The sequence below is a fragment of the Dendropsophus ebraccatus genome, chromosome 1, assembly GCF_027789765.1.
Source record: "Dendropsophus ebraccatus isolate aDenEbr1 chromosome 1, aDenEbr1.pat, whole genome shotgun sequence".
In the NCBI taxonomy this organism is placed as follows: Eukaryota; Metazoa; Chordata; class Amphibia; order Anura; family Hylidae; genus Dendropsophus; species Dendropsophus ebraccatus.
The window spans coordinates 32,420,880-32,433,062 of record NC_091454.1 but is presented as its reverse complement, the minus strand read 5'-3'; the positions used below and the strand labels follow the sequence as shown (position 1 = coordinate 32,433,062).

General features: G+C 37.7%; 1 protein-coding gene across 33 annotated transcripts in view; it reads left to right on the top strand.

Annotated features, from left to right (window-relative positions):
* LOC138791484 (protocadherin gamma-C5-like) overlaps window positions 1-12,183 on the top strand; it is a 196,689-nt gene that overhangs the window by 155,222 nt on the left and 29,284 nt on the right. For 2 of the 33 annotated variants that reach the window (XM_069969229.1, XM_069969225.1), the window contains exon 1: window positions 8,558-11,203. The exons of 29 other annotated variants lie outside the window; for them this stretch is intronic. In XM_069969229.1, the coding sequence (XP_069825330.1) occupies window positions 8,768-11,203 (2,436 nt within the window). In that variant the 5' untranslated portion in view covers window positions 8,558-8,767. Of the gene's footprint in view, window positions 1-715; window positions 3,288-8,557; window positions 11,204-12,183 lie in introns of those variants that run through there. 2 more of the 33 variants (XM_069969235.1, XM_069969234.1) reach the window with 2 other exon arrangements.

Here is a 12,183-nt window from a genome sequence, read left to right as displayed (position 1 = left end):
TCTGTTGCTTGATCATACTGGAGGACCTAAGCTGCATTACCTCATTCTTCCTGTGGTGGCACTGCAGGAAAAATCAACACTTTTTGCCAGATTCAACACAGGTTACAACTGATCCATTTAACCACTATGTATTGTCCAAAGAAATGAATTCCCCAATGCTTCAAACCCCTGAACATCATTAATGATGTATCCATGTTTATGTCAGATGTGTGCTGAATATTTGTATGTGAATAGCTTACTAATTCGTTCAACTTCTCTTGTGGATTTATATGGCCTTAGAAAAACAGTAATTGCTTTCCACATACTAAAACACTGCTTTTCATCCTTAATTTTTTTTTATTTTTTTTTTTATAATTGCTGTTATGGCTTACATATACAATATGCTTTTTCTTTTCATCTTTTCATGTGGCAAGACAATAAAACCCTTGGTTGCATCAAAAGATGAATGGAAACGTATATTAGATGTAGACATGTTGTCGATTATAATCTGATTATTTTTCTCATTTGTCCTAATTCTTTATCCCTAAAAGCATGGATAGTATTAAAAAAAAAAGGCTAAAATATAAAGTTTGCGAGCTGCAGTACTTATACTTGGCCAGCAGAGGGCAGTATTACCAACCAGTCACTTTATTTGCAACAAAGGGCTTGCCCACGTTATACATAAAGTCTCCTCCCCCTGTCTCAGTGAATCGCTTTCCCAGATCTTCAGCCACACTGAAACTATAGCTTCTGCGCCGATACAAACCTACGGCTATGGATGTGGATTTACTATTTTGTTCTTCCATTATAAAGAATTACAGAACCTTTCCTATTTTTGGACTATAAGAGGATTTATATATGGTGTTTTAAGGATTTACGTTATGGACATCTCAAAGCTTTGGGAATGGCAAGTACTGTTTCTTCTCTTTCTGTGTAACTGGGGCTGGGGCTCTGGGCAGCTTCGCTATTCTGTTACTGAGGAGTCAGAGCCTGGGACCTATGTAGGCAATGTAGCTCAGGATCTGAAGCTGAATACTGCAGATATTTCTATACGACGGTTGAGATTAGGTTCTGGGAAGACCTCAAGGTATTTTTCTGTGAACCAGGGTAATGGAGATTTGGTTATTAAGGAGAGATTGGACAGAGAAACCCTGTGTGGATCTGGGATAAGCTGCTTTGTGACTCTAGAAATAATAACCGAGCAGCCTCTGGAGTTGTTTGGTTTGGAAATAGAGATCCTTGATGTAAATGATAATTCTCCAAAATTCTCCACTAATCTCCAAACCATTAGAATTTTAGAAGCTCTAGCAAGTCCAGGTACTAGATTTCCCCTAGAAAGTGCACAAGACCTAGATATGGGCGTGAATGGGGTGTCTAAGTACATGCTGAGCTCAAGTCCATATTTTACATTGACTGTAAAGAAAAGAAAGGATGGGACTATGATCCCAGAATTAGTAATAGAAAAGACCTTAGACAGAGAAGAACAAGCAAGCCATAAACTTCTCATCACTGCTGTCGATGGTGGGAAACCTCCAAAATCTGGAACATCTGAAATCAATGTCATTGTTCTAGATATCAATGATAATGCTCCTATGTTTGATCATTCAACATACAAAGTGACCTTACAAGAAAACACAGCTCCCAAGACACCCATAATAAAACTGAACGCTACAGACTTAGATGAAGGTCTCAATGGAGAAGTAGAATTTTTTTTCGACTATCATACATTGGATTCTATAAAACAATTATTCGACTTAAACCAACAAACGGGAGAAATTTTAGTCAATGGTGTCGTGGATTATGAAGAAGCTGACTTCTACGAGATATCTATACGAGCAAAGGACAAAGGCATGCCAGAAATGGACAGCCGATGTCTGGTAGTTATAGAGATAGAAGATATTAATGATAACTCTCCAGAGATCTCTCTGACATCTTTGGTCACCTCAGTGCCTGAAAATGCAGTAGTCGGAACTGCCGTTGGATTTCTAAGTGTAAAAGACAAAGATTCTGGAAAAAATGGTCAGGTGAAGCTGGAATTATCACCTAACCTACCATTTACTATTAAGCAATTTAGTAACCGATACTCAATCATAACAGATGGACTTCTCGATAGAGAAACAGTATCCCAATACACCTTGAAGTTAATCGCCACAGATCATGGGTCACCTCCATTAAGCACCCAGACTTCTATCATTCTAAATGTCTCCGACATCAACGACAACTCCCCAACCTTTTCTCAACAGCATTTTAATGCCTTTATAGAAGAGAATAATGATCCTGGTAGTTTTCTCTGTAAAGTATCTGCTGTTGATTTAGATGAGGGAATAAACTCAGATTTAGTTTACTCCCTCGTAGACTCTGAAATAGAAGGATCTCCAACATCATCTTTTGTCTACATAAATGCTGACAATGGAAATATCTACGCCCAACGTTCCTTTGACTATGAGAGTACCCAGGTGTTTCAGATTACTGTGAAAGTCGAAGACTCTGGCTCTCCGAGACGCTCCTCAACTGTTAATGTTTTTATCTTTGTTCAAGATAAAAATGATAACGCTCCTAGGATATTGTATCCTGAATATGAGGATTATATCTCTCATCAAAGGATAGGAAAATTTGCTTCTTCTGGAGTATGGGTAACAAAGGTAACTGCTTTGGATTTAGACTCAGGTCGTAATGCATGGCTAGTTTATAATATTCAGGATGCCACTGATCCATCTTTGTTTCAAATATCTGCCCCTACTGGAGAAATCAGAAGTCTTCGGCCATTCCAGGAGACCGATCAGATGGAACAAAGACTTGTTATTTTGGTTAAAGATCATGGTGAACCTTGCTTGTCCTCCTCCGTCACTATAATTATTACTGTGGAGGATAAAGCTCTACAGGAACATAAGTCTCAAACTTTTCTCTCCAATTCTCCTACCAAAAACAACATGACCCTTTACTTAATCATTTCCTTGGCAGCCATTAGTTTGGTTTCACTTGTTACCTTCATTATATTGATAGTACGATGTCTAAGGAAACAATCAACTTATGGTGGCTACTTGTGCTGTGCAACAAGACCTCAACCCAAGTATTACACAAAACAGTACAAGCCAACACTTCACTTAAACACGGATGGGACCTTAAAGTATATGGAGGTTAGAATGGAGCCCTCAGACCCCCAAGGGCAATGCTACCAAGCCTGCTTTCCTTCAGCCGATAGACAAAATTTCACACTTCTGAGACCTCCTAATTTCCCCACATTACGAACTACAGTCAATGAGACTGAGATAGTCTCCAGTACTAATGGGTTCAATGAAACTAATCAGGTGAGATAATAGATAGACACATTACTGTCTGTATTACCTGATATTTGTGAATACACATCACATTGTACATGAGACTAAATGGAGAGATAATAAACATAATAAAATAACTATCATATATTTTATAGGTATAGGATACTTGGTAGAACTCACATCAACATGTAATGTAAGATGTGCTGTAGATATACTCTTGCTTTTTTAGATACTTCTTTTAGGAGGGAGGAAGGGGCATATTGATCTGTTTACATGTTTTCAAATCATTTGCTATCATCTACGTTACTAGTGAGATCAGTGTAGTTCCATTCAGGGGGCTCTGTACCCATGGATATTAGACAAGGCCAAAAATAACTGTATAGCTTCATCTGTATTGCCTCCGGTAATATAGTGAAATAATTCTATGAAATTAAATCTGAGTTGACTTCTGCTTGGATCTACCTCCAAATAACAACATTTAGTTTGGAATATCAAAAAAGAAAAATTCCATGATTGTCTCCCAACTAAAAAAATTACTGTAAAGGCTATGTTCAAAAACTTTATTAACATGGTCCAAATTGTATAACACAACATATATTATATAGTTCTGTGTACTATGGTGAAGGGTTTGATTGATTGATTGATTGATTGATTGATTGATTGTTTCTGTCTGATCCAGTGATGTACTGTATAGTATATATCCATAGGGATCTATACACATACATTCCATCTATAAGTAGAAGAGTCCCTGTCGCCTAGTTAAGTGCAGAAACCTGTCTGCTACTCCGCTGGTTTTACCCTATTCATATTTCTCTGGTAAATCACTAGAACAGGATTGTAAATTTCATACGGGAGTCAGATGTTTGCTATAGGACGGAATGTATTTATCAGTTAAATTTGTACAATTTTGTAAAACGTTTAAAAGGCACTTGTACTCTGCTATGAAGCCGGACTTCCTATCGGGGGAAATAAAGCACCATCAAAGGCGTGTGGTAGAGGCTTGCCAACTTCTTTTATATTGGTAACACATGCCCATTTGATGGAACCAAAAAGGGGGAGCCTTAGCCGAACAAGGATTAAGCTTAAAGCTATTGGGGGAGATTTATCAAACATGGTGTAAAGTGAAACTGGCTCAGTTGCCGCTAGCAACCAATCAGATTCCACCTTTCATTCCTCACAGACTATTTGGAAAATGAAAGGTGGAATCTGATTGGTTGCTAGGGGCAATGTTTGTAAAGACACGTCAAAAGTTTTGAATGGTCGGGTCTAGGTGTGCAGAGGCCCACCTATTATTAGATAAAGAAAGGTGAAGTACTCAACTAAGCACTTCACTCCCAAGATTGCTGTCTCACTCAGCCAGGCTCTTCTCCGGGATATATCTAACAATCAGTGGTGGTCTGAACACCCAGACTCCAACCAATCAAAACATTTTACATGTCTCTAGGACATGTTAAAAGTTGGTTTTTTTAAAGTGACAGTTCCCATTTAAGTCTGTTGGGTTCTGTGCAACCATGTTATACTTATTGTAGTACATGTGGACATACCAGCAGCTTCCCCCTGTAAGAACTGAGCACCTGGGTTTCTAATAGCTGGACATAGTGAGAAGACAGAGCATGCCTTGAGAGGGACTGTGCATGTAGACATTCACGTTGTGTGGTCAGCATGACTATGGCTAAGTGTATGTAGACATTAAGATGCCCTTGTAACCCGATAGTCAATTAATGGTCACACTTGGCAGGAAGAACATGCCGACATCTACCACAACTCTGAAGGAGGAGAATGAAATCTGATCCGTTACACAATAACACTTAAACCCTCAGTAACTTTTCTTTCCATGTCACAGGGCAAAATAAATGGCTGTAATCGATGGAGAAGAAAGCGATACCCTTACGTGTCTATACATTAGGTGGTTGGTGACTCCATAAGATTAGTCTAATGATCATTAGTAGTTAATAGTCTCACTACAGTGGTGTGTGGGTTCTTATATTTAGCAATCTATTATTATATATGGATGGAATCTATAGGAGAAATGTTCAAATAGTTAATAGTTTGACTACAGTATATATGTATATATATATATATATATATATATATTTTTTTTTTTTTTTATTTTTTTTTTTTTTTTTATTTATTTATTTATTTATTTTTTTTTAACGTTGCAGGAAGCTAGAAGAGGAAAATAACACAATTACAGGAAAACATAAATAGATTTTTTTAGAAACAGTGCCATTCTTGTCACTAGTAGTGTATATATACAATGTGTGTATACCAGTTTGTTGCATTAATAGTGTGGATTCTACAGTACATACTGTATAATGTCAATATCTTCATAGTGAGGATGTTGGGGCCATGCCCATTTAAATAGGTAACTATTCACTCAGTGTCCATTGTCTTGTGCAGTTTGTTTGTTGCGGCTTGTAAATTTTCTTTATGAGCTATACATATATTGTAAATGCTTTATAAACAACTTAAAATAAAGGAACTGAATCTAGTAAAATAGTGTATAAATGATGTTAGTGTGGCTTGTGGCATGTGATGTATGTATGATGTATAATAGCTTTTCTCCCTCTATAGATGGCCTGGCCATGTGTTACACAGTACTGTAGGTTATTCATTGAAATAAGTGACATGTAATGCTCCATTGCTCCTGTAGTGGCCGCTGCAGAGTAAGTGTATTCCCAGTCGCAGCTTTCACCACGATGACAGCTGCAGGGGTTTCAGGAGCCAGATCCACAGCAATTACATTATAGATGACAACCTCTTTAATAGTAAATGTATTTCACAGGGATTTTTATAGGACACAGGACTGCATGGATAAAATAACTGCATTTTAGTTTTGTTTTTTTTTTTTTTTCATTATTGAAAGGTATATAACTTTACATGCTTTGCACATATTGTTTTATATCTGGAGAATTTACAAGGAATATAATCATAGATTCCTGCAATAATTTAGTGTTTGGTGTCACATTATGTTGTATGGTATACACTGTTATTTCATGACGGTGACTATTTGTTATGATGGAATGGCATCTTCTAGTTAGGTCTATGTTTGTGAGGCATCTATATAGCTTCTTCTTGGTCACTGTGCTCTGACCAGAGTTAGTTTTTATGCATATGTCCGTCTCATCTTCATCCAGCAGATGACGTGACCTCAGATAGCTGTCAGCTAAATATTTGGTTGACAGCTATTCCTCCTGCCCCTCATATACAGTATATGCACGACTGGTTTGGCAATAGGAAGAAGGGAATAAGTTACTGCCAGACACTTTGATGATTTTGAGAATAAAATGATCAGACATATTAGATATTTAGCGACCTGATTAGACACCAAATACACAATCATTGGCTGTCCAATTGAATAGGTATGGCCACCTTAACAAATCTCTGTTGCTATTCGTAGTAGAGTACCTACTGTAGCTATAACCAAAGTCAGAGGAAAAGGATGAATAGTACATTAGGTTACAGTTCTACCTTTAGGTATCTTTCAGTTCCTTTACTATATTACTCTACCCTAAGGGATATATGCATCCTAAATAATATAATATAACATATAACACAGCCCAAACCCCAGTCATTTACATCACATTTAGATTCCGACTAAGTACAATGTGTTTTTTACTCGTCAAATGTTTATATCATGAAGAGCCCGGACGTTCCTCTCTTTATTGCGGAGTGATATAACATGCAATTAGCTGAGGTTACCCGGCCTCACATTGTGTTCCAATTAGATGTTGAGAGGTTTTCTATGTTGTGCGCTCTCAGGTTTAAAGCGAGTCAGAGTCCCAATGAATTATACATTTACATCCAATCTGTGTTCCATTTTCTTGTCAGATTGGATGAAAGAGAAATCCAGCAAAGAGGATGTGAACAGCTGTTATAGTATACTATGTATAGGGTATTTCATTTTATTGTTGTTGTTGTATGCTTTAGTTTACTCTAGTATGGGCAAAATATTCTCTCTATCTATCTATCTATCTATCTATCTATCTATCTATCTATCTCCTATATATCTTCTATCTATCTATCTATCTATCTATCTATCTATCCATCCGTCATCTGTCTAATATTTAATACATTTATATCATTAGCATGTTCTTTTATATACATATAGACTAAAAACTTGAAACAATAGACAGAAAATAGCTAAACACATCAGTTACCTAAATCTGCCCTGTCCGCATCGGGAAATTGTGATTGGAAAATGTGATTGATCACAGTCAGCTCTCGGACTATGTTCACATGTTGTTGTCACATGATACAATGTTTTTGCATGTGAACACAACCTAGGTATACAAACCATCTAATTGGTTAAATAAACAGGACCCTTTGGTGTATATAAAGATATATAAAGAGTCAGCGCATGCTTTTATACTTATATATGTTTTGGAGATAGTGTTCTCAAACTAGGCTTCTCTAAAATAAAGCAAGAACAAGAGACGTCACTGTCACAATAGAGAAGGCAATCTGATGTCAGAAGCTCAAAGCAGTAGACCTATCTGAGCCAAATTATAATACTGAGCAAGGACTATAAAATGTTTACATAAGGCTATTTTAATGCAGGACCGTCATTGGGCGTTCCCCAGGAGTGGTAACATTTTAGGCATTTTAGAGAGGTAATTTAGAGGTTGTACGGTTGGCAATTACTGTAAACCTCAAATATTTTTAAAGCTGATCATGTGTTAAAAAAAAACACATACAATAACACATTATTACTCGTATGTGCAGTAAATATGTAAAAAAAAAAAGGATATTAATTAAGAAATTAATATGTAGTCCGCCCCTGCCCGTTGCTTGTTGTATTGTTTTTCTGTGAAAATTTAAATCAGTTTAGAATTGAAAAAAAAAAAAAAAAAGAATATGTAAAGGAATACGTGACGCTCAGTATTTTCACATATTACTTTATATATTTTTCTAATATTTACATTTTTAAAACTTTTTTTATTTCAATTTTCTTTATTCATGCAAATACATATATCCGTGTTATCAAATCACAATTATACAAAACGTCTTCCTATACATAAAAACCTTATTTTTACACAAAAAAGTTTATTTCTCTTTTTAACCCATACCAAAACCACCCCTTTTTAAAACATTGATTCAAAAGATTTATCTTTATTTGATATCATGTGACTATACTGTACAGCAATGCTATGTAAGTAGCGTAAGTGTTTAAAAATAAGGGAAATTATCCTTGTCGACTAATTAATACCAATGACCAGTAGAGGGCAGAGTTGACATCTGATCCTCTGTGCTGCTGCTGCGTGTAATAGACATTGTGCTGTCATCCTCTCTCTCTCTCTCCCCTCTGGTTTTGTGAGACCGTCCTCCACCAACACAGAAGAGAGAGCTGGGGCTCTGACAGGAATCCCGCCCGTGGATGTATTTTATCAGTTGGATACAAATGTTCTACGGTTTGGTGCTAAAATTCTACGCTATGGATTGATTCATTCCAGGGATTACATGTGGATTCTGTGCCTGCAGTTAAACTGCTTGGAGGAAAGGTTTAAGTTATGGACATTCACAACTCAGCAGAGACTTGGACATGGCAAGTAAAGTGCTTCTTTTTCCTTTGTAGCTGGGGCTGGGTCTCCGGGCAGCTTCGCTACTCCATTGTAGAGGAGTCTGATCCAGGGACCGTGGTGGGAAATGTAGCTCAGGATTTGGGACTGAAAATCACAGATCTTTCTAAGCGCAGGCTTAGAATGGGGACAGAGGGAAGCAGAAAATACTTTGCTGTGAACTGGGAAGATGGAGCTTTGATTGTGAATGAAAAGATAGACAGGGAGAGCCTGTGTGGAACTAGTACAAGCTGCTTGCTACCAGTGGAGGTAGTTATAGAAAATCCTCTACAGCTGCATCGAGTCATGGTAGAAATTTTGGATATCAATGACAACCCTCCTATGTTTTCAAATCCTGAAAGGACTATAAAAATTACAGAACTTTTAGCAAATCCGGGAGCTCGATTCGTCTTGGAAAGTGCGCACGACTTAGATGTAGGTTCCAATGGAATTAAACAATACCGACTTGATCCAAGTCCTTATTTCTCACTGTCTGTAAAGAAACGTAGCGATGGGGCGCTCATTCCTGAACTAGTGTTAGAGAAAGTTTTAGATAGGGAAGAAGTAGATAAACATCATCTGATCCTCACAGCCGTAGATGGTGGCGATCCCCCTCGATCTGGAACCACCCAGATAAATGTCATTGTGATGGATTTAAATGACAATGCACCAGTATTCGATAAAGGATTATATAAAGTTAACGTAAAAGAAAATGCCCCTCCTAATACTGTGTTGTTACAACTTAATGCCACCGATCTTGATGAAGGAGTCAATGGGGAAATAGAATACTCCTTTGAAGACCACATGTCAGACTCCATCAAAAAGTTATTTGCCTTAAGCCCAAAGACGGGTATTATTTCTGTTATTGGACCTATAGATCATGAGGAATCAAGGTCATTTGAGTTGCCTGTTAGAGCTAGAGACAGAGGAGTACCTGAAATGGAAGGTAATTGTATCGTCCAAGTAGAAATCGATGATGTCAATGATAATGCTCCAGAGATCCTCGTGACCTCTTTGATGACAGATGTGCCAGAAGATACAGCAGTGGGCACTGTTATTGGTCTTTTCAGAGTACAGGATAAAGATTCAGGGGAAAATGGGCAAGTGACGCTGGAGTTGCCATCTAGTTTGCCTTTTAAGTTCACCTATTCACATGACCATTACTCCTTAGTTACTAAAGATGTTCTAGACAGGGAAAAAATGTCTCAGTATGTCATTGATCTTATTGCCAGTGATATGGGTTCTCCTCCTCAAAGGACGCATCAAACCATCACTTTAAAAATTTCAGACATCAACGATAACCAGCCTACATTTTCACAAGCCACATATACGGCTGGCATACAAGAAAACAACACACCTGGACAACTACTGGTGGAGGTATCCGCCTCAGATCCAGATGAAGGAGACAACGCAAACCTAGTCTATTCGATCGTCGACAGCCAAGTGGAGGGATCTTCTTCTATATCTTCCTTTGTATACATTAATTCAAAAACCGGTAGTATTTATGCACAACGTTCATTCGACTTTGAACAAGTCCAGGTTTTACAGGTCCCAGTAAAAGTTGAAGATTCTGGGTCTCCGAAACAAGTTTCAAATGCAACAGTTTTTATCTTTATTTTGGATACAAATGACAACGCTCCAAGAATATTCTACCCGGAACATACCGACGAGTTCATTGCCCAACAGAAGATCCCAAAGTTATCTCCTGCTGGTTATTTTGTTACAAAGCTCACTGCCATGGATCTGGATGCTGGCCACAATGCCTGGTTATCTTACGAAATTTCAAAGGCCACTGACCCATCTTTATTTTCCATTTCTTCACAAACCGGGGAGATCAGAACGGCTCGTAGTTTTCTGGAAAATGAAAATCTAGAATACAGCTTATTAATTTTAGTCAAAGACCATGGGGAACCACCTTTATCTGCCACCGTCACAATCCTTGTGACTTTAGAAGATGGTATAGTACAAGAAAACATGAAGTCCAAGGATTTATTCCAGGGTTCACCCAACAAGTCTGACATGACCATGTATTTAATCATTTCTCTTGTGGCTATAAGCTGCGTGTCATTTATCACTTTTACAATATTACTCATAAAATGTCTAAAAAAGGATCAGAGAGGTTCTGGGTGGTGCTGCAAGGATGCATCCCCACCAAGCCATTATACAGGGCAGTATCCAACTCTTCGTCTCAACCCGGATGGTACTCTGAAATATATGGAAGTTAGAATGGGTCCTATGGAACCCCCTGGTCAGTGTTACACATCCTGTTTTTCCACCATGTCTGATAAAAATGACTTCACCTTCATGAAGCCATTGAATTTTCCACAGCTAAAAAGTTTGGTCGGTGAAACAGAGGTTTTATTTCCTCCTGTAAATGGTCCTGCCCAGGTGAGACTTCATTGTTTCCTATATACTAACACCCTACTTACTCTATTGTCGTAAGACCTGGATGTCCACAAAATCAGGTGGCCTCCCTCATGTAAATGGCTCCTTGGTTGTGAACATACCCTAACCCAGTAATTGTCAATAGGGGCGATCACTATGGAATGCAGATAGCACAATGTCAGGTCAAGGCCTAATAGTATCTAATAAGCAGAATATGGATATTTGTTCCTATTTCCTTAATGGCTTATGGTATCAAGTTGGTTTACACCGATTTGTAGTAGAATATTCATTTGAGGGGGTACACATGCCATATGTGAATAATATGGGGTGAATCAGTAATTTTTTAAAGATTAAGGTTCAAAAAAAATTTAGAGATTAAAAAAATATAATTTTACTATAAGGTTACGTAAAAATAACAAATTCATATAAGTTGCATGCATGTGCAATACAGTGTTACCATTGGGTTGTACCCAATGTAAGACATGGACATGCCAAGTTCTTAGGTGTCAGCCTTAGCCAATGGTCTCCATTCTCTCTAACACAGGGTTCTGACACCCCCATATTTGAAGTCTATACAATGTATTCTAACAGGGTATATGGATATAAGATGTCCTCCTAAGCTAACCCCTTTAGCTATGGTAATGGTCACATCGTGTGACTTTGTTCTATGAAATAGCTGAAAATCTATGTGTAATGAGGAGATAATAACGTCAGCATCACATATCTCCCCACTAATGCATTTTACTGAGATAATGTCTTATACTTTGTAATTGGATAGGCAAATGAACGAAGCTGAAAAAGAAGGATGTGCAATGAAACAGTGGTTGGTCTGGATATAAATGACATCATTAGGTTTATATGGCGTTAAAAGTCTTTGGATATGTAATTTACCGTGTGACAACCCATTTCAGTAGTGTGTGTGTGTGTGTGTATCCTATGTACCAGTCCTTTCTATTGTGATTTGTTGATTTTGTATTTTTATC